General features: G+C 44.7%; 1 protein-coding gene across 6 annotated transcripts in view; it reads right to left on the reverse strand.

The window, feature by feature from the left end:
• Positions 1-4,371: 4,371 nt before the first annotated feature.
• LPXN (leupaxin) overlaps positions 4,372-27,562 on the reverse strand; it is a 38,408-nt gene continuing 15,217 nt past the window's right edge. For 3 of the 6 annotated variants that reach the window (XM_043914074.1, XM_043914075.1, XM_043914079.1), the window contains 6 exons: positions 23,510-23,609; positions 19,647-19,814; positions 18,299-18,472; positions 18,119-18,200; positions 6,472-6,686; positions 4,372-5,694 (listed from right to left, as the gene is read on the reverse strand). In XM_043914074.1, coding sequence (XP_043770009.1) covers positions 5,425-5,694; positions 6,472-6,686; positions 18,119-18,200; positions 18,299-18,472; positions 19,647-19,814; positions 23,510-23,609 — 1,009 coding nt within the window. In that variant the 3' untranslated portion in view covers positions 4,372-5,424. The remainder of the gene's footprint in view (positions 5,695-6,471; positions 6,687-18,118; positions 18,201-18,298; positions 18,473-19,646; positions 19,815-23,509; positions 23,610-27,562) is intronic. The other 3 variants (XM_043914076.1, XM_043914077.1, XM_043914078.1) reach the window with 2 other exon arrangements.

Below are 27,562 nucleotides of genomic sequence, written 5' to 3' on the forward strand. Positions count from 1 at the left end.
CGCGTGTGGTCTAATAAACCCCAGAAGTCAAGAGTTTTGAGCTCCGACCTTCCACCCCAGTAAGCAGTTTATTAGTGCATGTTAGTCCCTGTCTCACTTCCCCACTCTCCTACCCGTGCACCCACAACGCTTCTAAATAAACTGTTGCTCACACATCCTAGTCACGGGTCCACTTCCAGGAGAACCCAAACTAGGAGGCGCTCCAGGCTGAGTCTGTGCAAGGGGATGAGCTGAGTGACGGGGCCCACCCCACCACTGTCTCTTTCCCCCACAGACAGCGTGTTGTATGCCATCCTTCTTGCTTCCCCATGTCTCCTGGAAGCACCAGAATTTTCAACTTGTCCAACTCACACATGCACTTATAGAGCCCATAACTCCCTTCCCTTCTTTTTTCCCCATCTATTTCAAAACTTTCAGATTATCTGAGGAAAATCTCTCTCCCCCTAAGCACCCCTTACAGGCACACCTTAAGCACACCTCATTTCTGAGCCTCCAATATCCCTGAACTCGTGTCTGAAGACGGAAGAGCCAGCCAGGGACAGTCATCTTTTCCAAGTGTCATTGGACATAATGGAACCTTCACCCTCAGCCTCCAACACATTAAAGAGTGTCCCTACAAGTTCCTCTCAGAATTACTATAACTATCTTCTTTCTCTTCCTCAACTCTTTTTAACCCAATTTTCTTCAAGTACCAATTTTCAGGATAAAGGTAAATATAATTCTCTTATCATTTTCCAAATTGTCTTTCTTTTTTGTTTGCAAGTAAGACATCAAGTTTTTTAAAACATTTTCTTACTACAACTACACAGTATTACAGTGACATTACAGATTTAGCCATCTTCTCCGGAGGGGCCTAGACAAAGCAGCCTACGTAGCATGAATTTCAGCTCATGTTTCATTGAGTGTAATTGCTTTAGTACGTGGTGCTACTTTCTGTTGTACAATGACACAGTTGTGTGCATACACATATGGCCTCCCTCTGAGACCTCCCTCCCGCCCCCCGAGGCCATCACAGAGCACCGAGCTGACCCCCCGTGCCACAGAGGTTCTCTCTATTTTAGACGTGGTGGTGTGTGTAGGTCAGCCCCAGTCTCCCAGCCCGTCCCTCCCAGCCCTTCGCCCCCCGGTCCACACGTCCATTCTCCATGTCTGCATCTCTATTCCTGCCCTGTAGATACGCTCATCAGTGCCGTTTTTCTAGAGTCCACCTTTATGTGTTAAAAAGCGATATTTGTTTTTCTCCTCTGACTTACCTCGCTCTGTATAGATTTGAGAATAGATGTGAGACACTGCTGCCTTCTGGCTAAGTTGTACATCGTAACAAGCACAGCTCAAGCTCCAGCACTGGTCTGAGGATTCTTCCCTGGTGATCCAGCGTCTCCCAGTAGATTTCCACTTCCCCTTTGACCTCTGGGTTCTCAGCACGCACATGCCGCTCTGATGGAGAGTTTTATCTAAGAACACTAACCTCACAGCATTTTGAGGGCAAGTAGTCACTTTTTCTGTCTCTTATTTTAATGACTGCCACCTCTGTTCTTGTTAAGGACCTGCTGACACCTGACGGGCTTCCCTTGTAGCTCAGAGGGTAAAGAATCTGCCTGCCATGTAGGAGACCCGGGTTCTATCCCTGGGTTGGGAAGATCCAATTGAGAAGGGCATGGCAACCCTCTCCAAGTGTTCTTGCCTGGAGAATCCCAAGGACAGAAGAGTCTGGCAGGCTACAGTCCATGGGGTTGCAAAGAGTCAGACGCAGTGTTAGTCTGAGTGACTAACAGACCCAGTATTCTTGCCTAGAAAGCTCCCTGGACAGAGGAGCCGGTGAGTTACAGTCCACAGGGTCGCAGAGAGTTGGACTCGACTGAGCGACTGAACACACACACACACACCTGTGACGTTTGCTCCTAAACACAGTTGTCACTCTTTCTCACTATTATTTCAGCTGGAAGATCTCCTTTCTCAGATTCTCAAACTGAAGCTGCTTGGGATGTTTCTTAATGCTGTGCCCGCCCCTGCCTCCCACCCGGGCCCCAAGGAAGGTCAGTCTCCGCCGCGTGTTTCCCTCACATCCTCACTCTGGGCTCCCCTCTGCTTTTACGTTCTGTGAAGTTCTTGGGCATGTCCCCTCAGGGCACCGGAAAGATCTGCTTGGTTACCTTCTGTATTACCTTGAAACTCTTTTGCTCTTGAACATATATACTCATACAGAGTCAAGATTCATTGACCTCTTTTGGCCAGTCCCCAGATTTTTTAAGTATCCACATCTCCTGCACAGGGCCCTTGTGTTTTTACAAACTTAGTTCTGACCGTAACCCTGGAAATGATCTAGCTTGGTTTAAGGCGGGCTGCATAGTACAATTCCCCCAGCAAACGTCACTGGTGGGTATGCGGGCTTTCCTGGTGGCTCAGACAATAAAGAATCTGAGAGTAATGTAGGAGACACGGGTTCGATCCCTGGGTTGGAAAGACACCCCCCCAAACCACCCCCAGGCCCCGGAAAAGGGAAAGACTACCCACTCGATTATTCTTGCCTGAGAAATCCCATGGACAGAGGAGCCTGGCGGGCTACAGTCCTTGAGGTTGCAGAGTCAGACACAACTGAGTGATTTTTTTTTTCTTTTTTAATGTGATCTAAGCTAGTGCAGTTACGGTGAATCTCAGGACTTTTGCTTGCAAAGCGCTCTGTCTCCCTCCACTGGTCACAAACAGGGAGCTTATGCCCAGTAGCCATCCTACAAGGTTACATCTAGAACTCTTAGGAAAAATGATTGTTGTCTTTGTCTAAGGAGCACCTTGGAGGACTCTATTCCAAAGGACCATTGGCCAAACTGAGTGATTCCTCCTTGAGAATAGAGTTCTTAATCAATGGCACATTCTTCTATAAAAATATATATCCTCATGGGTAGGAAAAACCCTGTCTTTTGAGAGTAGGTTTTATTTTTTAGAAGCTATAAGGGGACTTCCCTGGCAGTTCAGTGGCTAAGACTCCACGCTTCCACTGTAGGAGGCACAGGTTCAATCCCTGGCCAGAAAACGAAGACTCTGCATGCTACATGCCACGGCTGAAAAATAAAAACAAAATTTTGGAGACTTCCCTGGCAGTCTGGTAGTTAAGACTCTGCACTTTCACTGCAGGAGGCTTGGGCTCAATCCCTGGCTGGGGAACGAAGGTCCTGCAAGCCATGTGGCAAAGCCAAAAAAAAAAAATTTAATTAATAAAATAAAACCTACAAGTTACTCAGAACTGAGTAAACAGGTACACATCAGTGTGAGAGAAGTATTAACTTTTTTAAAAAGGAGAACTTTTAACTTTTGAGTGGTTTCCTTGTTGCTAAAACATTAGTCCAGAAGACAGAATCCCCTTTTGGACAAATATAAAACCACTTTCATTATGAAAATAAAAATTTTCACTTCTTAATTTCACCTTAGTAAACTGCGGTTTTTCTTTGACATGTTTAAATACATAGGTTCTACAGAAATCTCAAAATAGCCAATCCTTAAAAAAAAAAAAAAAAAAGTTACCACCTGAACGTTCTTTCTGGTTAAAACCCCAAGTTGATTTTGTCCAACCCCAAACCAACCATGAACACCACCATATTAACACCTGCAAACACCATACAGAGTCACATGCAGTCAAGAGGATGTCTAGAAACGGAACATGCATTTTGCTTAGGCTGGTGCTCGGCCAGGACGAACGGCCAGCTGGCCGCCTGCCTCATCAGCCCCCTCACAGCTGGGGCGCATGTGGACTTCCTGTTTTGTTCAATGTCACTATCGCCACTTCCTTCTAACCCTCAGATCCCCCTTACCATTCACTCCAGTAAAGAAGGGCAATAGGATAAAGCTGGCAAGAATCATTGCATCCACTTCTGCCCTCCTAGAAGGTCTGTCCCCATATTAATACTCTAAAGACTTCCGTCTGTTTTAAAAATTCAGTCCTATTTTAAAAAAATACTTCCAGGGAAGGGGATTTCCTCAGTGATTTAAAATTTTTTCATAACAAATAATCATACTGTTATTTTTAATAATATCATGGTAAGAGAGATACGTTACAGAGTGTATCAAGATCTCTTTTGAGGAAGCATGACTCCTTTTAAAATTGACTTGAGGAAGAACTTGAGAAAGTCAGACTCTTGAATAGTCTGACAAGCTTTTCTACAAGTTTACTCATAATATTTTTCAGAGAAACAAATAACTAAGTGGAGTTTTTTTTTTTTGGGGGGGGGGGGGGGGGGGGGGGGGGAGGTTGGATTTCCTAATCCAAACTGAAAAATGGTGAAATGAGGTTTAAAGCATCCTTCTTCAGAGATGCCCTAAGAACAGCCATCCTGCTTGTTTTCATGTGACAACTGTGAAGTCGAAGGAAGATGCACATTTCACTTTTTAAAATAGCTTTATTGAGATATAGTTGATATACAAGAAAATTGAACGAATACATACAGCTTTATGAGTTTGGAGATATGCATGCACATGCAAATATGAATTCACAACCGCCCAGTGGAAACTGTTTTCCTCCAAAGGTAAACAAAGCAATAAAAAAATTTAAGAAGCTTTGCCATCTTTTAATCAATCACTTAAGTGCAAAAAAATAAAGTGAAAGCTACAGGCTTAAATTAAAAGTCAATGACTAGGAGTCCCTCCTTTTCATTTCTTCTGATTTAAAGGAAAGGGGCCATTGTATGGAAGTAAACAAGGGGTATGATACAAACTTAATTGCACATTGTGTCTAGTATATAACATGGGAAGCAGAAAATTTATCAAACTAATATGACACTGAGTCATTAAAACCACAGGTTCCTTTATTTATCAGTGATGTCAGGATTCAAAGTTTTCCAGTTAAAATCTACTTTCTCTTGAAAAGGAGAAATACACTGAGGGGAAAGACAAGGAACAAGAGTGACACCGTGATGCCCAACAGCAAGAATAAAGCCCTACAGCTGTGACCACCACAACGGTGTAAAGCAATCATCCTTCTATTAAAAAAAAGCAGGGACAAAGCCCGCAGCAGTGACCGTGGGAAAGTCGGCCACAGGGAAATGGGGGCAGCTCAAAAGACCCAGTTCCTAAGGCCAAGCAGAGAAGATCGATCTGCGGGACCATCAATAGAGGTGAAAGTGGAGAAAGCTGAGGAGGGCAGGAGTGGAACAAATGCGTGCATGTGAAAATACACCCGCACAGGCACTGGACAGCAGGCCCCAGATCAAAATTCAACCGCATTGTTAAAACAAAAAGAAGGCTTGAGATCAAAACTTTAAGCCGGAAGCCTAGTCACGTCACCTCTAGACGCTCCCTTCCTTGTCCATCACCTTGGCTTTCTCTCTAAGCCTACTGAGCAGAAGAAGGTCAGGAACTAGAAATGTACGCTTGCCTCTCTTGGCTTAAATTTCCGCGCAGATCGGAAGAGGGCGCGTGTGGGCTCAGCTGAGATCACACCGGGAAGAGCTTGTTGAAGCAGGGGTGACAGTAGGTCTTGTCGTTCTGCTCCTTGAAGACCCCCTTGGACAGCTGCGTCAGGCAGAAGGCGCACGTGAAGTGCTCGGGGTGGAACCTGTAGCCCATGGCGCTGATGCAGCGGCCCGTGATGGGCTGTCCGCACCCGTGGCAGAGGGTTCCCCGGCGCCGATGGTAGTGCAGCTCACAGAAGGGGCGCCCGTCCAGTTCGAAGAAGGAGCCCGTAGAGAAACCGCTAAAGCAGTCCTGGGAGGTGGGGGGAAGAGAAAGACAAGGGGTGCGGATGTCAAGAAGGAAAGTATCAGCAAGATTTCAGCCTGGAAATCCCTGCCGGTTTCCCACCAGTGGACACTCAGAGGTTAGAATATCGCCCTTCTGCAAGCCAGACGAGCAAATGCCCACATGGATGTGGTGTTTCGTGTTTCTTTTTTCAAAGAAACTTTTGACTTTGTATTGGAGCACAGCCGATGAACAAGATGGTGATGGTGTCAGGTAGACGGCAAAGCAACCCAACCATACATAAACATGTATCCATTTTCTCCCAAACTCCCCTCCCATCCAGGCTGCCACATAACCCTGAGCAGAGTTCCCCGTGAGATACAGTAGGTCCTTGTCGGTTATCCATTTTCAGCATAGCAGGGTGTACATATTCATCCCAGACTCCCTAACTTTCCCTCCTGCTCACCCTCCCCGCCTCCTCGGCAAGCTAAATTCACTCTCTGTGAGTTTGTTTCTGCTTTGTAAATAAATTCATTTCCTCTGCTGTTGTTGTTCAGTTGCTAAGTTGTGTCCGACTCTTTGCGACCCCATGGACGGCAGCCTGTTTCTCTTTAGACTCCGCACAGAAGGATGTCATACTGTACTTCTCCTTCTCTGCCTGACTTCACTCAGTAAGACAATCTCTAGGCCCACCCATGTGGCTGCAAATGGCATTATTTCATTCCTTCTCACGGCCGAGAAACACTTGTATTTCTTTTAAGAAGCCCCTGTCAAACTCTCGCCCTGTGCTGTGAACCCTCTTACCAGCTGCACCCCAGAAAGGAGAGCCCTGCCTCTCCCGAAGCGCAGAAGATAAGGGAGTGTGCCCACCCTGCACACGAAGCACTCTGGATGCCAGACGGTGCCCATGGCCGAAAGGTAGTTTTCCAGCACTGGCCGGTTGCAGCCGCCACACCGGGGTGCGAACATGCCCAGGAAGTCCTTCCGGCAGTACGGCTTCTTGTCCTTCTCGTGAAAGCCTGGAGAGAGGGAAAGCAAGGGTTTGCTCTTGCGGTTTGAGACCTTAAACCAAGTTAGAGACGGAGGAGCGGGCAATGACCTAAACCCTCCCACGTTCAGAATGTGCTAACAGACACCTACGTCAAAGGGCTGTTAGCAGAAACCCACGGCACAGTGCAGCGATTTCTGAACCGGGCCTGGTTCATGTTTGCTGTTTGTTCTGTTGCCAGATGGTGTCCGAGACTTTGCAATTCCATGAGCTGTAGCCCACCAGGCTCCTCTGTCCATGGGATTTTCCAGGCGAGAATACTGGAATGGGCTGCCATTTCCTTCTCCAGGGGATCTTCCTGACCCGGGGATCAAACCCACGTCTCCTCTTTACCACTAAGCCACCAGGGAAGCCTGCCTGATTCGGGCAAGCATTTAATAAGCGTTAAGGTCTATACCTCCTCAACGCCTCTGCACTAAGTATTCCATCGGCCTCTGCATTCCCAGACCTTGATATGGCGAGCCCCGCCTCGTGTTTCAGAAATCAACTCAAAGGTCCTCGAATCAGAGAGAACCTCTGCAGCCTGTATCTATCTCTTCATCTTTTTTTCATCGCCTTTTCTCTCTCACTGGAATGATTGCTCTGAAAGAAACTAGGTATTTTTGGTCTGGTCACTTTATAATCCCCAGTATCTAGAACAGTATCTGGGGGGGAGAAAAGTGCCTAACATTTAAAAAGAAAGCAATATTAAATAATAATTTCCAAATTGATGCAAAATCCAAATGTAATAATTCAAACCATACAAACATGTGAATTAGAAACGGATGGGGGCTTCCTTGGTGGCTCAGTGTAAAGACTGCACCTGCCAAGGCAGGAGACACGGTTAGAGCCCTGGTCTGGGAAGATCCCACGTGTCACGGAGCAAATAAGCCGTACGCCACAGCTGTTGAGCCTGTGCCCCAGAGCCCGGGGCTGCGGCTACTGGAGCCTCAGCGCCCTCGAGCCCGTCTCCCCGACAGGAGAAGCCGCTGCAGGGAGGAGCCCACGCCCCGCGGTTAGGGAGGCGCCCGCCTGCCAAAGCCGGAGAGACGCCCTCACAGTGAGAAGGCCCAGCACAGCCCTAAGGAAACAAAGAATGCGGTTTTTTAATGGATGGGTTCCTCTTTAACTGGGGAATAGAAAACTGTGATAAAATTGGCTCACATTTCAAAAGGAAGCTAACGATTAATAAATTTAGCTACATTAAAAATATATAGGAATGACTTACCAAAAAAGATCATTAGCAAAGACAAAGAGAAACTGAGGAAAATATTTGCTAATCATGTATCAGAAAAATATAACTAAATCAAGGAGTTCCAAACTGGATATATGATTTCAATTATTGTTTTATAAAATGTAAAAAAAAAATAGAAAAATCAATCTCTAAACTTTTAAGCAAGTTTTAGCAAATTAACCATACATCAAATTGATAACACGACTAAAGAAGGCAATAATTCATTCAATGGCTTTAAAACACAGTTTTTTGACTGTATAATTTATTTATACATAGGCTGTATTCTAAAAAGAGCTACAAAAATCTTTTAAACTTTTTCCAATAAGGTTATAAAAGCATTTATTCATGGTAAAACCATTTATTCATAGTAAAACATTTTTTCAGTTTTCCTGTATGAGATGTATTTCAAGCTAACTAAATAGTTAATGATGAAGTGGTACTGTTTATGTAATCCCATCTAATAAACACTGATAGAGTGATGGAAAAGTCACCATTTTACAACTGAGATCACTGGTGATAGGCAATGATCATCAACAGGGAGCTTGAAAACGGAGGGGTGAGCCTGACACTGCTTGCAACCAGTGGTCAATCAGCATCAGTAAAAGGAGGTCAGGCTTCCCTGGCGGCTCAGACGGTAAAGAATCCGCCTGCAATAAAGGAAACCTGGGTTCGATCCCTGGGTCGGGAAGACCCCCTGGAGAAGGGAATAACAACCCACTCCAGTATTCTTGCCTGGAGACTTCCATGGTCAGAGGAGCTTAGCGGGCTACAGTCCATGGGGTCATAAAGAGTCAGACAGGACTGAGCAAGCCACACTTTCATTTTTCAAAAGTAGGTCAACCAGTCATTACATACCTCTAGACATGACTCAACAACAAGTACATAGCAGCCAGTATCTATGACCTATTCTCCCCTAAATACTAAACCTAAACTGAATCAGGTCTCTAGGTCTACATTAACAACTTACAGAAAATACAGGAGAAGGCGGGGTAAGATGAAGATAGAGCAAATAATGTAAACTTCATCATGAGGCAGCAGCCAGTCAAATCAAGAATATGGGACATTTTACAGAACATAGGTGCCAGTTTCTTAATGAATCAATGCTACAAAAAAGTGAGGAAGAGAGGATTGTCACAGAGTTCAAAAATTTTGAGGGATAAAGCAGTCAAAGGCAGTACCTAAAGGATCTTGCTTGAATCCTGATTCAAACAAAGCAACTGAAGAACACCATCTAGAAACTTTAGAAATTGGGATGTGGGTTTTAAATGAAAATAAGGAACTGTTAACTTTGTGAAGTACGAAGGGTGTTTATCAGTTGGAGATGACGTGTGCTGAAGTATTTAATGGTGAGATGATATGATTTTTTAGGATTTGCTTTTAAATTGTTCCCTCAAAAGAAAAGGCTAGGTGGTTTAGTAGTGGTTAGAGGAAATTTCTTTGGCAAAATGTTGGTATTTATTGAAATTTCCATAATAAAAAGCTTAAAAATAGATATATTAAGGTGTAAGTGCTTTCGTTTTAATACTTGAAATGTTCACTGTGAGGTGCAGATTAGAAAACCCCTGGCTCGTAAAGATCCTGTGTCCAGATGATGCGAGATAAGAAACCCACGGTGACCGCTTTTAAAAATCTTTGAAATAAGTCTGCTTCACAAATAGACAACTAGCCCAAGAAGAAATACTTTTAGGGGTACTGTGTTCAACATGATGATTAAGGGTGAAACATAGAAGAAACTATTGAAGTTCCAAGTTTTGCTAATTAGTAGTTTAATTTCTAATTAGCTAAGTAGTAAAAACAGTGTTAAATAAATATATACTCAATGCTACAAAGCATATGGAGATATTCACATATTTTTATATTCCTAGTGACAAAGATAAATGTTACTATTCCGTTATTCTTTTAGAAAGTCATTTGATAATGTGTATCAATACTCTTAAAATATATAAATATCTCAATCCTAGAAATTAATCTACATAAATAATTAAATAGAAGAAAATTCTATGTTTACAGATAGTCATTACAGCTCTACTCAGACAACAGAAGAAATCTAAATATACTGTTACAAATACATTTAGTTGTTTTCAGTATTTGGAACTATCAATAATGCTTTAGTAAACATCTTCAGGCATATAATCTTTTAAAATTTGTCTACATGAAGCCCTGATGGAATAACTGATATTATTAAAATTATTATAAAACTATTAAACAACATGGGAAAATGCTTAAGCGGAAAAAAAGGAATTTCAGGTATACTGTAACTTTTATATATACATAAATATTAATAAATGTAGAAAAATATTGGTAGGACAAATTTTTTGTTGCACTAGGTCAAGAAGTTAATAGATTACAAATAAAATTTTACACAAGGTCTTATTGTCTTCACATTTAAAAAAAAAGAAAAATATAATAAACTGATTTATCCTCAAGCACTTACTCGTGTGATACATTCCCTCTGTTTCAAAAATCATTTCCTAAGACACCCAGATGGTTTGGTTCTTATCTTAACTCAGTGGTCTGCTTAAGGGAACAACAGCTGGACCACTTTATTTCAAGTAGAACCCTATTCCTCTCCCTCACCCCCTCTCCTAAGGCACAGAGAAGTTAGTTATCAGTCAGTTGGCTAGTTTGATTATTATCTGTCTTTCTCACTAGAACATACACACCACGCACGCAGGGACTTTGTCTTCTGTTACTGTCTCCCTAGTTCCTAGAATAGCACCTGATACATTCACAGAAGCTGCTCAAAAAAGACGCATCGAATCAGCAGACCTGTGAACAATACTACAACGACAAGGTTGAGACCATCGGCTTCAGAAAACGGTCGCCCCGCATCAAGATTAACTAGAACATGTATAAACAGGTAAACTTTTCTAGAAGAAACTCTCCTTAGCATTTACAAGGAGATTCCACCTAAAACAAAGAGGACCAGTAGCAATCCCATTTTTGCAGCACCTACTGTTTTACTGGTTCCAACTGAGGGTTCTCCCTGCAGGACTAAATCGAAATTAGATTATTCATAGCAACCCTCCCATTTTACAAGGGAGAAAAGGGAAGCTCAGCGAAATTACAAATAACCAACTAGGCGGTGGAGGAACTGATTCAAATCTAGGCCTAACTTCAGAGTCTAACTTGGATGTCACATCCCGGACCTTAAACGCATTGTCACCTTGATCTCTCCGTGGGAGCTGCAAGTATCAGTTGAGCTCAAATATCATAACCCAATAATTCAGTAAATAGGAGAGCTCTCTAACTGCGCCCCACTCAAACAGCATGGAAGCAAAACACAAGAAACATTATTTCTAGAAACACACTTTGACAGTAGCAACCAGATCCAAAAAAGGCAATAGGAGGAGCCGGGGGCTCAAACCCAAATCGTGCAGTTGCAGTGGCCCATAACCTCGGGTCATCTTGTGAGATGCCTTGCCTTCTTCAACTACGCTTTCTTCTAAAAGCAGACGATTTGATAGATTTCTGAGGCCTCTAGATGTAAGAATGTAAACCAGTAATTTTTTAAGCTGTCCTGTGTCCTTCTTTTCTGCCTCTGAGACAAAGAAGAGCTCAGCTGTTCTCTTTGTCAAAGAACGTCTAGAGTCTGCTCAAGGACAACTGAAAGTGGGCATGCTAAGTCACTTTGGTCTTGCCCGACTCTCTGCGGCCCTTTGGACTGTAGTCCACCAGGCTCCTCTGTCCGTGGGATTTTCCAGGCAAGAATACTGGAGTGGGGTGCCATTTCCTCCTCCAGGAGATCCTCCCGACCCAGGGATCAAACCCACGTTTCCTATGTCACCTGCATTGCAGACCGATTCTTCCCCTGCTGAGCCATCAGAGGAAGCCAAGCAAACCAACACCCACAACCATCTTTCTTGCTTCCGCGGCACACGCCTTTAGCACACATCCATCACCTGGGGACTGGGTCAACACTCTCACTGACTGCGTGGCCCCACCCCACCCACTGCTTCTGATTCAGGAGGTCGGGGCTGGGGCTCGAAACTCTGCATTCTTGACAAGGCCCCAAGCTGATGCTGGTGTCTCATAAAACAAATGGGGTAGAACTGAGCTTGCCTAGAAGTAGGTGTTACTTGAGAAAATTGCGAGACAGGCCGACTGCCCTAGGAAAGACCCTCGTCTAGGCATTTACAGGGTAACTGGTCTCAAGCATGACACAGCGGGGAAGTAACAGCCTCTGTTTCAGCTCAGGTGAGCCCCGGGAGAGGACTCGAAAGCAATCAGCCCAACTTGCTGTGATACCCCTGCAGTGAGTAATCCAACAAATTGAGAAAGTTTCCGCATTTAACTTTCCTGGCGGCTCTCTCCGGGGCCAATTACTCTGGAGGACGGATAAGAAACACTAACAATTTGCAAAAGTACCTTCGAGAGAAGAAGGGTGTTTGTACTCCGGTGAGGCTCGCAGCCCCCCGGGAAATTAGGGGGCACCTGCGTGGCCTGGATAATGAACAATTAAAGAGAAAGACACGGGCACTGGGGACCCGGACCCTGTGGGAGGATGCTAAGGGCTGGTGTACTTAGCAATGTAAGCCTTAGAGAGGAACCCTCTGAACTGAAACAAAGATGCAGATGAATTTAATTTCCCAGGAGGCTCAGCAGTCGCGCAGTCATTACAGAAACTTCATGTGTGACTATGTGACTTGGGGCCAGGCAGGATGCCACCTAATTAATGGACTAACCATATGGCAAGAGGTGCATTTACAGAAAACAACGATGAAAGCAAACATACAACCCAAGCTCCAAGCTCCAAGAGGAGCTTCTGCTTAGCAAAGGGCCTTTTCTATCACTTATCTCAGTAAATACACTTTAAGCGTGGCTTCATATTGATTATATAAAGTCATAAATGACCAAATTAGCCTTGTCTAGTTAGAAGGGGCCCAAGCCATAGACAATATGAACTAGCTACCTTCATGGCACTTCCTGGTTATCCTATGGATAGGGTATTTTTCTTTTGTATCTAACTTATGTCTCTTCTTGAAATATGTATGCATTGTTGTCTGCTCTCAGGCACCTTCCACGTCGTAATTATCCATGGGCAGTATTCGCTTGCTGACTCTTTTACCCAACAAACCCTCAGACTTCTATGGCAACCAGTGCAATATAAATTGACCATGACTTAGATTAAATCTCAATGAAAAATGCTGTTTAACTAAAGTGCAATCTAAAAATGAAAGACCTAATGATTTGTGAAAAGCACTGAACAAGCTTCAGTGAGCAAGCAAATGACTACAAAGCACTTTGCTAGCCGACTTTATCAGTGCTACTCTACCCAGGTCTGTCTTAAAATAAACTGCACCATGTTTGTGCCAAGAAAGTAAAGAGACGCAACAGCAGAAGAGGGATTCAGTCTCCATCAAGGGGCAGTTACAATGGCGCAGAAAAACACATGGAACTTGCAGACATGAGACCTGAGTCTTAATTCCAGTTCTTTGATTTTCTAGCTGCACGACTTAAAAAAGAAAATGACTTTACCTCCCTGATGCTCAGTGCTTCCATCTAATACTTGGTAAAATTATTCTCCCAAAGTTGTGGTGGGGATTATATGAATAATAGTTAGCAATATACATAGGGTTTCGCAGGTGGCACTAGTGGTAAAGAAGCTGCCTGCGAATGCAAGAGGCGTAAGAGATGTGGGTTTGATCCCTGGGTCGGGTTCCATCCCTAGAGGGCAGGGCAACCCACTTCAGTATTCTTGCCTGGAGAATTCCATGAACAGAGGAGCCTGGAAGGCTGGAGTCCATGGCATCATAGAGAGTTGGACCCAACTGAAGCAACTTAGCACACATACATGTTAACCTGCCTGATATTTAAGACCTGACCTCCAGGAGAAGTAGCATAACATGGGGCTTATCTTCATACCCTCTTGAAACATCACTATCACAATAGGTAAAGAATTATTTAAAACAGAAAGATTCATGGGAAACAAGAGAAAAGGGAAGACCATGCCACAGGTGAAATATCAAAATCGTCTAAAATTTAAATTAGCTGTTAGAGTGGCATCTAGCTTGGCAGAAACAAAACAAAATAAACAAACAACAACAGCAAAAACCTGAAACCTAGATAATGAAAGAGGGAGACGCTGGTAAAACTGAAGCCATCCTGGGGCTTCCTGTGGTCCAGTGGGGAGCATTCTGTGCTCCCACTGCAGGGGGGATGGGTCTGATCCTTGGTCAGGGAACGAAGATCCCACATTCCACATGCCGAGTAGCATGGCCAAAAAAACCTTCAACCATCCTGAGCTCCAAAACATCAAAGGGGCTCAAGCTCAGCTTATTTTAAATTCATAAAATAGTCTTTAAGGCTGGAAGCAGGATTGGTTCAAAGTCTGAAGAACTGTCAGAAAATCAGATTCCCCATCCGAAACATAATGCAATGATTATTTCTGTAAATTTCAAGTGAGAGGGTCTCAGTGTTCAAGGATACTGGACATTTATTATGAGAAAAGAAGTCAAGCTTTCTACTAAAAGTATTAGTCACTGAGCCCTGTCCAACTCTTTGCAACTCTACGGACTATAGCCCAACAGGCTTCTCTGTCCATGGATTCTCTTGGCAAGAACATTGGAGTGGGTTGCCGTTCCCTTCTGCAGGGGATCTTCCGGACCCAGGGACCAAACCCGGGTCTCCTCATTGCAGGCGGAGCCACAAGGCAGCTCAGAGACATTACTGTCTGAGCCACCGAGGAAGCCTGATGGAATGGAAGTTCTACGTTTTTTAGTAGAAAATGGGAATCAAATAAAAGTTGGCATACTGAATGGTAAAAAACCCATCCCCTAATCCCTTTAACTAATTTTTGTAAAGCTGACAGATAGTGCAACTCTTTGGTAAAATTTATTCAAGGCAGAAGACCTAAAATATTAATATTCGAGGGTCCTGCAGCACCCTCCCTGAGTACCAGCCCACCAGTCAGCACGTTCTGCCTCACCCACAGAGCTTCCGGTTAGCATTAAAGTGTCTCATTCATTCTTAAATAAAGAATGGGCAAGCAAAGGCCAGCAGCACTTGGCAAAGACCAATGCAACAGGATAGAGGGAATCAAGACGTGATAGATGTCAAAGTTCAAAGTGGGCGGCAAGACGTCCCTCAAAGTAGACAGTTACCTAGCTGCACAAATCTGCACAAAGCTTGGAGTCTTCACTTAACACTGAGGATATAAAACAGGTAAAGGGAAAGGATCTTTTCCCTGATGATGGGAAAGATTGAAGGCAAGAGGAGAAGGGGAGATGGAGGATGAGATGGCTGGAGAGCATCACCAACTCAATGGACATGAGTTTGAGCAAATTCCGGGAGATGGTGAAGGACAGCGAGGCCTGGCGTGCTGCAGTCCATGGGGCCCCAGAGAGTGGACAGGACTGAGCGACTGAACAGCAGCAAAGAGAAAGGGAAGCTGAGACAGGGGTTTCTCAGAAAGCTGTGTTGTGTGTGCCCCACCATCGCCGAGAGGCGTGAGGTGTGGTCCCAGGGAACCTCAAGTCAAGAGAGGGGCTGCAATGGAACCACTCCGAGAGCTGGGTATGGGTGCTTGGCAGGCGTGGGGTACAGTTGGTGCTATCTGACTCATCCCCGGAAAACACCCACAGCCGAGAGTCTGGTTAAAGGGCCTACAGCCGCTGAATGGAGCGAGGCACCTGAAATTAAGTGCAGTCATTCGAGCCAGCTTCCCTGGTGGCTCAGACAGTAAAGCATCTCCCTGCAACGCAGGAGACCTGGGTTCAATCCCTGGGTCGGGAAGATCCCCTGGAGAAGGAGATGGCAACCCACTCCAGTATTCTTGCCTGGAAAATCTCAAGGACAGAGAAGCCTGGTGGGCTACAGCCCATAGGGTCGCAAAAGAGTCGGACACGACTTAAAGACTAAACAACAACAACAAGAAAGTCGGAGTTAAATATATGCCAGGCCCAGAGAGGCCAAAGCAAATGAGACAACTTAGAACTTTTCTGCCCTCCAGGCTAAACCCATCCACCCCTGATTCAACCCTGGAGGGGTCAGCTGTGGAGATTAGCAATGGGTGTGAGAATAAAAGCAGGAAAGGACCAATGACCGGCCATAGCCCGCTTCCCCGGCCTCCTGCAGCTTAAAGGACCCACCAGGGGAGAGGGTAGCTGTCACTTTAAATACGTTGGAGGCTTTAGTTATCACACAGAATGAATTACCTAAGGACTTGGATTTGTGTTCTGTGTCTTAAGTTGATTTTCTATTTAGAGTAGTTCATTAAGAATAATCAAAAAAGACATAAGACTGCCTCAAAATTTTATTTAGAAGAAAACTTGCCCCGTGAATTAATTCTAAAAGGACAGGAAAAGAAAAAGAAGTGTTCTGCTTTCATAAATGAGTCATATTGGTTCAAAACAAACATAAAAAGAAGAAGTCAGGAAAAAAAAAAAATCAAGACAACGCAGAAAACAGAAGGGAGCAAAAAGCTTGCAACAAGGGCGAAACAGGTCACGTAGAAAGTGTCAGGAAGAAGAACAAAATCTGAATAAAAGAAACTTTCAGCCATGGAGGCTGGAAGACAGTGGCGCAATGTCTTCAGAGTGATAAGGGAAGTAACTTCTACCTAGAATTCCACGTCCAGGACACTTCAGGGAGACAAGATATTTTCAGATGCTCAAGGTTTCAAAGCTTTTACCAGGAGCTACTGGAGGCTGTGCTCCACCAAAATAAAAGCAGTAATACATATTCAAAGATGGAGGGAAGGATTTAGTACAGGGGATTCCCGAGATAAAGTATTGTTTCTTAGCAGGCAGGCTGGAGCAGAAGGATGAAAGTCTCCTGGACAGATGTCTCCAAGAAAAAAAAAAAAAAAAAACGAATGGAACTGATATATTACCAGAAGTGGATGACCATTTTGAGAAGGATTATTAGTGATATTATTATCACTATAATTAGTGATTATTATCAGATAAATTAGTGATAATTACAATAAGAATTAAGCGAATGAAAAAGGGATCCAGATGTTAATTTCAGTAAATAACACATGTGTATGAAAAGGACACCAAGGCAATGATCGTCATCTTCATTACCAGTCTTCACGTGCCAGGCACCATTGCAAACACTACATTGATATTGTCTCTTAAAATCCTCATAATGACCCTATACAGTAAACATCATTTTTTCTCACTTAAAAAAAAAAACTTTTTGGTCGTGCCACATGGTATGTGAGAGCTTAGATTCCCAACTGGGATCGAACCCACACCCCCTGCACTGGAAGCATAGAATCTTAACCACTGGACCAGGAGGGAAGTCCTAAAGTAAGCGTTATTACTAGATCCATTTTACTCATGAGGAAAGTGAGCTCCAAAGAAGGTTAAATAACTTAAACATCACATGGCTAATAAATACCACAGCCCAGATTTGAACCAGGCAGACGAACCCCCAAATCCACACTGTACTATATCACAGTTTGTTACCTGACTCAACTGTGAGCAATATTTATGTGACTGCCAACATGTACACATCGAATACTCATCTGACTTATAATTACGACCTAATTATAACTGAGAGAATAGGGGTGGGGAATTATGTCGGGGGTAGGTGGAGGCGTAATAACATTTCTAAATCCTTATCTCTCTTGGTAGAACGTTAACATGTAATGGCTAAAATTGGACAAAAAATCAATATAGCGGAATATACTATTTAAAATATACAAGTAAATAATGTGATGTGCTGCGCTTCGTGGCTCAGTCGTGTCCGACTCTCTGCGACCCCGTGGACTGTAGCCTCGCCGGGCTCCTCTGTCCATGGGATTCTCCAGGCAAGAATACTGGAGTGGGGTGCCATGCCCTCCTCCAGGGGATCTTCCCGATCCAGGGATGGAACCTGCGTCTCCTGCATTGGCAGGCAGGTTCTTTACCACTAGCGCCACCTGGGAAGCCCCACAAGTAAATAATAGAAGCAGCTAGAATATTTAGAGAGGAGAACTGGACTTGGGGGTGGAAAAAGGGAAAGCAAGGGAGTGTTCTTTTTTAATATTGCTCTTGGCATAGTATTTGCATTTTAAACTATGCATTTGTATGACTTTGATTTAAAATTTTCATTTAAGCAAGAGGTATCAATGTCAGATCAGGTAGGAAGGGATGGCGCTTGGCACCGAAACGGGCACCTGGGTGGTCGAGGCAGGAACCAGGACCAGCAGAGAAGATCAGCGAAAAGCCCTCCCGGTCCTCTTGTGACCACCCGGGCCGTACCTTCTTCACCGAACACCTCTCCACAGTGAGCGCAGAAGAAGTGCTCCGGGTGCCAGGTTTGGTTCATGGCCGTCAGCACTTTCTGGAAAAGCAACAGGGAGGGTTTAGGAGGCTGCAGGGCTGTAAACGCGAGCCGGCTCTCACAGAAGCTGCGCGAAGGCGGGGGCGGGGGCCACTCACGTCCAGGATGGGGGCGGCGCAGTAGGCGCAGCGCGGAGAGAAGAGGCGGTGGTAGTCCTCGGCGCAGTAGGCCAGGCCGCTCCGCTCGAAGAAGGGGCTGGAGCCGATCTCCCCCTTGCAGTGGGCGCAGACGAAGTGCTCGGGATGCCAGGCCTGCCCCAGCGCGTGGATCACCTGCAGGGTGAAGCCAACCTGGCGTGGGGGCCCGGCACGCGGGGGCCCGCAGCCTGCGCGACTCTGGGGCGTGCCCTTTCAACAGCATCCATGGAAACGACACCCCCGCAGTTACGCCGCACTGAGGCCGAGACCTCGGGTGCACTCACGCGGCCTGTGGCCCCTGGGTATGTGTGTATGTGTGAGTCGCCCGGTCATGCCCGACTCTTTGTGACCCCATGGACTGCAGCCCAGCAGGCCCCTCTGTCCCTGGGATTCTCCTGGCAAGCGTACTGGAGTGGGCTGCCATTCCCTTCTCCACCTGTGGTCCATACTTAACGGACAATGGCATGGTGTCCGCTGTCCCGACTTAATAAATGCTCATTCCGCTATACTGCCCCAGAAAATCACAGACACGAAACAGAGCATAGTGGTGACGGACGACACGCTTGGCCTGGAAGGGATCCCGGGAACAGGAGAAGGACAATGACAGTTTTTATTCCTCTGATCTGACACCTCATCTCACACCCTGTGGAAAGTCGGGTCTCACTGCCCTTTATAATGCCTTGGATGAAGGATGGTGCCCAAGCAGGATTTGTGGTCATGCTATGATGCTGGGAGTGGCTGAAAGTCATAATCAGTCACTTTGCACTGGGAAGATTTGAACCGAGGGAGCAGAGGGAAAGTTATTCTCCATAAGGCAGTAGAGGAAAACGGTTACCAGCTCAAACTCTCAAGCCAGAATCTCCTGGGTTTGGATCTTACATCGACCTCTTACTAGACCTTGGCCGTGTCAGTCAACGACCCCGGGCCCTCAGTTTCCTCACTTTACAAAGAGCTTGTGACCACTGAAGTGCTGTGTGTCTGCGTGCGTACGCTCAGTCGCTCAGTCGCGTCTGACTCTCTGCGACCCCATGGACTGTAGCCTACCAGGTTCCTCTGTTCATGGGGATTCTCCAGGCAAGAATACTGGAGTGGGTTGCCATGCCCCTCTCCAGGGGATCTTCCCAATGCAGGACTGAAGGGATAATGCAGCCACTAAATAAAAGAAGACTTGTACGGTGCTTAGTCCACGCCTGGAGCACTGTAAAGGATCGGCATTACTAAACTGTCTCAGATTATGAGAAGAAAGAGCAGTCCTTGGAGGATGGAGACCGACACACAGACACGGAATCAATGTCTTGGCCCATCCCACCTTTCCAGCGATCGGTTTCTGGCAGGAGGCACAGTGGCCCTTGAGCACTGTGGCAATTCCCAGGTTCTGCAAGTCCTGCTCCAAGCCCCCCAGCATGGAGTCCAGGGAGGCCTGGTGATCCTGCTTGTCGGATGCGGGTTTCTTGCTGGCATCTGCTTTCACTGTAACCTGTACCAAGAAGAGAACCGTAAAGAGAGTCATCCTCATTGGCATCTTCTGCACTCTGTCTTAGTTTTCTCCTGAACTTCCTCCAAGGCGCTGGAAGAATCTAACATTGCAACACCAAAAAAAAAAAAAAAAAAAGCTTTCATCTCCCTTTCATTCTAAGTTCCTCAGGCTGAATGAAATCTGACTAGTCTTCCTGTTTGCAAATCTCTTCTGGCAGTAGGAAGTTGAACCTCGGAAGCTGATACCTTATCTCTTATGATGACTGCAGGTCGGCAATTCATCTTCTTTTTACTCATTTATGTTGCAATGTTTTTTGGGCAGCTGGTTTGTGCCACTCACTGCTCTAGGCTCATGGTGCAGAGCAATTTTCAAGACTAACCAAGTGCCTGCCCTCATGGAATTTATTTTCTCTGAGTAACAGACAGTAAGCAATTAAAGAAATAATAGACAATATGATGTCAGGTTAGAGATATGAATCATATATTGAGGCAAAAGAGCGTGGGATGGTGAGGAAGAATTGATTCAGATGAGGGCGATCGGAGAAGGCTAAGAAGCTGGTACTTGAGCAGATATTTGAGTGATGTACTGAGACACAGAAATATCGATAATTGTGAGGAAAGCATTCTAGAGGGAAGGACGGCCCAGAGGAGTGAGACAGTCTGACACATAAAAAGTAAAAAGAGGTCAGTAGGGCTGGAATACAGGGAGTGAAGGTGAGTGAGGCAGGAGAAAACAATGGGAAAAGAGGCCATGATCACGCAGAGCCCGCAGGATAAAGCTTCGGTTTTACTATTTAATGAAAATAAATAATTGTTATTATTCAATAAAGCTCTGGTTTTATTCTAAGGGTGATGGAACCATTAGGGCGCTTCAAGCATGAGAAGGAGAGAATCTGATTCACAAGATCCCTGGGGTAGCTGAGTGAGGAATCAGGTGTGGACAAAGCAAGAGTGGAATCAGAGGCGCTCGTTAGGCAGGAGACTTTCAAAACAGCTCGGAGCAGAAATGCCTTGGGTCAGTGATGGTGGAGAAGGAGGTAAGAGGTGGTCAGATAAAACTTGGTGACCGGTTGGATTTATTAAAGAGAAACTCCAGTGCCGCTGTGATAAAACATTCAAAGGGAAAACTTCAAATTACAGAACAGTTGCCCAACTCGTCTCTCTCAACTCCCAGTTTCCAGACTACCGGGACTTCCGGGCCAGAGGGCTGCAGCGCTTCTCCACGGCCTCCGGCACTGAAGTTGCAGCAACAGACGGACACTGCGTCTCCCGTCCACTGCCCTCACTTTACCTTCCCGGTTTCATCTCTGATTACTCAGTAAAAAGCCCCCATTGTTTAAAGCCAGCCAGGCTCCCGGCCGTCTCCCGAAAGTGATCTGTTACCATTTGCCTTCAGGCCTCTGCCTGGGACAACTTCCCACTATCTCACTAATCCAAAATGCTCATTTCCCTTCAAGAAACTTACCATTTGACACATTTCCTTCCTCTCCTATTATATAATGTTAGTTAATGCTCAAGAGATTAGTGTTCTAAAGGCTACATCAAAAAGGCCTGAAAGTAACTCAGTAAAAACAGCAGCAATGTATCTGTGTCTATGTATACAATTAAATCTATTTGCTGGTATATTTCAGAATGTTTCTGAAAGGATTATGTGGGAAACAGAAAATATTGAGTACCTCCAGGGGGCAGAACCGGATGGCTGGGAACGCTTCACTGTACGCTGTTATACTCTGGATTTTTGTATAGTGTAAAGGTATGGCTAATTCAAAAAATAAACATAAATTTTTAAATGTAAATAAACTAAGACACACACTAAATCAATTTAAAAACATCACACAATTAAAACTGCTAATGTAGATTTTTTTTTTTCTAGTATTTTCAGACATGGGCTTCCCTGGTGGCTCAGTGGTAGAGAATCCGCCTGCCGCTGCAGGAGATGCAGGTTCCATTCTGGAGTCGGGAAGATCCCCTGGAGGAGGAAATGGCAACCCACTGCAGTATTCTTGACTGGGAAATCCCAAAGACAAAGGCTCCTGGTGGGCTACAGTCCATGGGGTTGTAAAATAGTTGGCACAATTCAGCAACTAAACAACAATTTTCAGATATACAATGCAATGAGGAATGCACTCAGCTTTTCTGTAAATATTAAAAAGAAAACTTGTTTCTGATATTTATTCATTGTGTCTCTAATAATATGATTATACATAATATATCAGAAACAGCGTTGGAAAGCCAAAGGTGAGCCACAGAGATAAGATTCCTGCCCTTCAATCACACACAGTTTTATGCACGTCCTTGAAATTACTTCATAGTCACTTCACGTGTGCATATCAAACACCCCAACCAATTCAGAATGTTTGGATTCTCTACCTTAAGAATTCTAGCTCAATATTCTGTAATAACCTACATGGGAAAAGATTTGGAAAGGGACACGTGTGCATATATATAGCTGAACCACTTTGCTGTACCCCTGAAGTTATCACACTGTTGATCCACTATGGTGGTGGTGGTGGTTTAGTTGCTCAGTCGTGTCCAACTCTTGCGATCCCGTGGACTGTAGCCCGCCAGGCTCCTCTGTCCATGGGATTCTCCCGGCAAGAATACAGGAGTGGGTTCCCATTTCCTTCTCCAGGGGATCTTCCCGACCCACGGATCAAACCGGGTCTCCCACATTGCAGGTGGGTTCTTTCCCTCTAAGCCACCAGGGAAGCCCAGAGACTAGACCAGGAGGGGTGGATTTTCTCTCAGTAAGAGCTTAAGACTCATCTTTCCTTTCAAAGCCACGCTTGCTCTCCCTTGCTATGCTCCAGCTTGCCGTGGGTCTCCTCCACCTCACTCAGGGAGGTCTCTTTAACAGCCCTTCCACACTTCATCCAGTTTTAGTGGCAAACAGTCTATCTTTTAGTCTAATAAATGTCACCTAGCCTTATGTCTCATTTTATCAAGCACACTCCAAGGCCCTTGAGATCAGCACCTGCATTGCAGAGTCTTTTATGTCCAGATAAGACATCTAAAAAAAAAAACCCAACACAAATGCACTCATATACAAAACAGAAATAGATCCATAGACTAAAAAAAAAAAAAAAGTATGGTTACCAAGGGGGTAAAAGGCCTCCCAGGTGCCGCTGAGGACAAAGAACCACCTGCCAATGCAGGAAATGTAAGAGATGAGCGTTCATCCCTGGGTCGGGAAGATCCCTGGAGGAGGAAATGACGACCACTCCGGTATTCTGGCCTGGAGATTCCCGTGGACAGAGGGGGCTGGCGGGCCACGGTCCATGGGGTCGCAGAGAGTCGGACCCGACGGGAGCGGCTCAGCACACATTGGGGTAAAGGGCGGGAGGGAGAAATCGGGAGTTTGGGATCACCGTGGGCGCATTACTGTATATGAAACAGACCACCAGCAAGGACCCGCTGCCGTGCACCACAGGGAACCATGCTCAGTATCTCGTAATAACCTCTAACAGAAAAAAGTCAGATAGAGACGTAGATGGAGATACAGAACTGAATGGTTCTGCTGAACACCGGAAACAGATACAACACGCTGCAAATCAGCGGTACTTCAGTGGGCTCGTCCACTGAGTTAAACTGAGCCCGGCAGAATCCATAAGGACTTCGGAGGGTTTCTAAGGTGGGAGGGCAGGGCGGAGGTCCACAGAGACGAGCCCTGCGGGCTGGGTCACAGAGTGTGCTCACCTGATGCTGCATTTCACACAGACGGGCCATCAGCTCGTCCAGCTGTGCGGCGGCTGAGGTTTTAGAAGCTGGTTCCGATGCCTTCGGCTCCTGAATCTCACTGTAAGGAGGAAAGAAAAAAAGCATACCAACACATCAAAACTCAAATAAGCGTTAGACCGTGCATAAAATACCAGAAAATGCAGTTTGAAGTATTAACCCTTTGCGTGCATGCTAAGTCGCTTCAGTCATCTCTGACTCTTTGAGACCCCATGGACTGTAGCCCTCCAGGCTCCTCTGGCCTTGGGATTCTCCAGGTGAGAATACTGGAGTGGGTTGCCATGCCTTTCTCCAGGGGGCCTTCCCGACCCAGGGATTGAACCGGCATCTCTTAAGTCTCCTGCATTGGCAGGTGGGTCCTTTTCCCACTGTGCCACCTGGTTAGACCTACTAACCCTTTAGATTTGACTAAAACTAGACCAATTCAGCAATTTTACTTCCGAGACTCTATCTTACAGAAAAACTGGACATATCTATAAAGATATATGCACAAAGACAATCCTTGAAACACAAAAGCGGTATAGTTTTATGAGCAAATTAAATCTAAATGGAGATATACTCAAATAAATGATGGTCCACTCACACTATAAAATGCACTGTGGCTGCTAAAAAAAAAAAGGAAATGTCGACAGATTTATATGAACTAAGGAAAACTTCTAATTTATACTGCTAACTTAAAAAAAAAAGGCCCAGAACAATATGAAAAATATCCTTCCATTTACATCATTTTAGAAACACAGATACATTAAGTATGACGCTGCACGCACAGAGACCTGTAAGAAGACAGACCTGTCGAGCTGGTCATCAGGGGGTGGGGGGAGAGACTCTGCTGGAGGTGGTCTCACATTTTACCCTGGGTATTTCCGATTTGTCTGACTTTTTTTGGTTTGTGTTTGGCTGTGCTGTGAGCCTTGTGGAATCTTAGTTCTCCGACCAGGGATTGAACCTGGGCCCATCAGGGAAAGCACTGAATCCTAACCACTGCACAGCCAGGGAATTCTTTGCTTTGACTTTTTAAAAAGACTATTTTTCAGAGCAGTTGTAGGTTTATATGCAATAGTAAGCAGAAGATACCTCTTTGGCTTTTTACATACATGAGTTTATAAAATAATAGTGTGTATGAAGTTATATTTTCAAAACAAAGGTCAGCTATACTAGGAAAGAGACAATGATAGAAACAGAGGAGACGGCAGGAGGGGCAGGCTGGGCATCAACAGTGCAAGTCTCATGTACATGTGTATCTTAGATGCATGCACACATTCATCAATTATGATTCCATTAAATAACTTTCAGTATACTACATTACTATAGTCATAATGCTGCGATTCCTATTAAAAATTATGTTCAATATAAAATGAGTCAAATGTAGAACATTTTAAAACTGCAGAGGAATACAAAGAAAAAAACTAAAGCACATATTCTCTTCCTTTTGAGAGGCCCTGAATACTCTAGACATGATGGCTTATGTTTTTACACTCTTCTATGATTGTGTTTGATTTTAGGAAATTTGAATAGCACTGGTTTTCTTCATGTTTTAAAGTTAACATTTTTCCATACCCTAATTCACATCCTTATCTATCCTTTGCAACCACAATAGTTAACAGTTATTGAGTGTGTATATAACACTAGGCCCTCTATAAAGGGTTTTACACGGGTTCTCTTTAAATCCTCGTAAAAACAATAAGAGGTAAGTAGTACTACCCCCAGATGAAGAAACTGGGGCCTAGGGACGTTAAAACCTTTGCTCTACCCTATACAAGAGGCAAATGACATAGTTTGGGCCTGCAGGCTGCTAAGCTTGTGTTCTCTGTCACTAAATTATCTTTTAAAATGATGTATAAAGGCTATACAGTTTTCAAATGCACGATGTGCTATAATCTATTAAACCAGTCATTTATTGTTGGACACCTAGACTGTTTCTGATTTTCACTGTTGTAGTCAACACGGCTAAATAAATGCGTGATACCTTCCCTTCCACAGAGTACATTCTGAGAAGTGGAATTACTGGGTTATACAAGTAACGGAATCTGGAGAAGTGTTTGTCATCAAATTAATCAAGAAGCTTAGCTAACAACCCACCAAACTATGTGTGTGTGTATGAGAGAGAGAGAGAGAGAAACACACAGAAAGCCATAAATATATATTCTAAATCATTCACTAAATGTGTTTTCATAAATGACAACAAAGTCTTACTATTTTACTTATTTTATATATTTACCAACTAGGGAGAAAGTAGAAGAAAGATGGATATCTTCCTCTCAACAAAAAAAGGACCGTCTCTTGGATACAACATGTCCTGCTACTGGCTCACGTACATTTGAATATCTAACAACAAGGAAAATGTAGGAGGAAAGTGGATCTTTTCCCCTCTTAAAAGACTTTGTCCTTTAGGTGCAATATGGCTTCCTACCAGACACAAGCTTGGGTTTGGTTTTTTTTTTGGAGACGGGTAGTTAATGGAAGAACAAAAATGGTCAGGTATGCAAGTGACAGATTTAGTCCTTGGAGGTTTCCAACAAAGTGCAAAGGAGCTCTCTCTCACAACTCTTTTCAGTCTTAATCCCTCGGGAATTGCTGCCACAGGCACGTGTCTTAGGAATACAATAGGTGGCAGGACTGAACACCTCTCTCCTGTGTCCCAGCGTAGAACAAATGCAGCTTCTCATGAGGCCCTGTATAATACAAAAACCTGTTCATCTCACAGATGGGCATCCTTGTTCTTATTGAAAGGCCTCTCACTGGTTTGTTGCCCCCCATTTTTTTTTTTTTTTTTTTGGCTGTGCTATGCAGCACGCAGAATCCTAGTCCTCCAACCAGGGGTCAGCCCGCGCCCCCTGCACTGGGCGGGCAAACCCTCAACAGCTGACTGCCAGGGGAGTCCCTCTGACGAGTTGCTCACTAGACGCCTAGTGCAGTGTAGAAAGAGAGATGGCTGTCATAATGCCCTAAGAGTAACTGAGTCAACAGTATCAACTTCTAAATAAGAAATGAGAGACCTCTTGAAGTGTCGATGATGACTTCACTACAGGACATGCTCCTGAAAAGAGAGAAAGCCTCAAATCAGAGCTCCTTTGATTTGTCTCTTGATCTCTTAAAGATGATGTGTGCATGCTAAGTCACTTCAGTCCAGTCTGACTCTCTGTGATCCCATGGACTGTAGCCGCACCGCACCCCGCCCCTCCACCCCACCCCCAGGCTCCTCTATGAGAGTCTCCAGGCACGAATCCTGGAGTGGGTAGCCAGGCCCTTCTCCAGGGGACCTTCCTGACTCAGGGATCAGACCTGTGTCTCTTCGTCTCCTGCACTGGCAGGCGGGTTCGTTACCATGAGCACCACCTGATAAAAGTACTTAGGTATGCCGTCAGTAACAATTCATTATGCAGAGGTCTGAATAATACAAACAGGGGTGTCAGGATGGCCCGGTGGTCTATGGTACCAGATTTGCTGTATAGCAGACGGAGCTCAGCTCGGAGCTCTGTGATGACCGAGAGGGGAGGGCTGGGGTGGGGAAGGGTCAAGAGGGAGGAGACACACGTGTACTGAGAGCTGACTCACGTGGTTGTTCAGCGGAAACTAACACAACTTTGTAAAGCAACTGTCCTCCAGTTAAAAAAAAAATCCTATGATAAACCATTAAAAAATACAAATATAAAAGTTGAGTTCAAGACTGCTCAAGTGAAGGGCTTTATTTTTTCCCCTATTTATTCCTCTGCAATATGTTTATGAAATGTCCCTCCCTATTCTTAACTAAAATTATTTTGGGTCATATGAAAGATACATTTCTCGAAATCATCATATTGTTATATCCACAACTGGTATTGAACATACTTGCAAGGTTGAAAGTAATGTTTGGTTAATTTAAGCAAGTCAAAGGGAACGGTGGAAACAGCATGCAGGAAACTTGCTTCTGTGTCTCATGCTGAATCTGTACATGGAAGCCTTACCGGCTCTGAATTATATCAGCCTCGGGTTTGGATCAGCCCATTACATATTGAGTAGGCCACCTGGATTTCA

This window comes from Cervus elaphus, chromosome 1 (assembly GCF_910594005.1).
Source record: "Cervus elaphus chromosome 1, mCerEla1.1, whole genome shotgun sequence".
Classification (NCBI taxonomy): domain Eukaryota; kingdom Metazoa; phylum Chordata; class Mammalia; order Artiodactyla; family Cervidae; genus Cervus; species Cervus elaphus.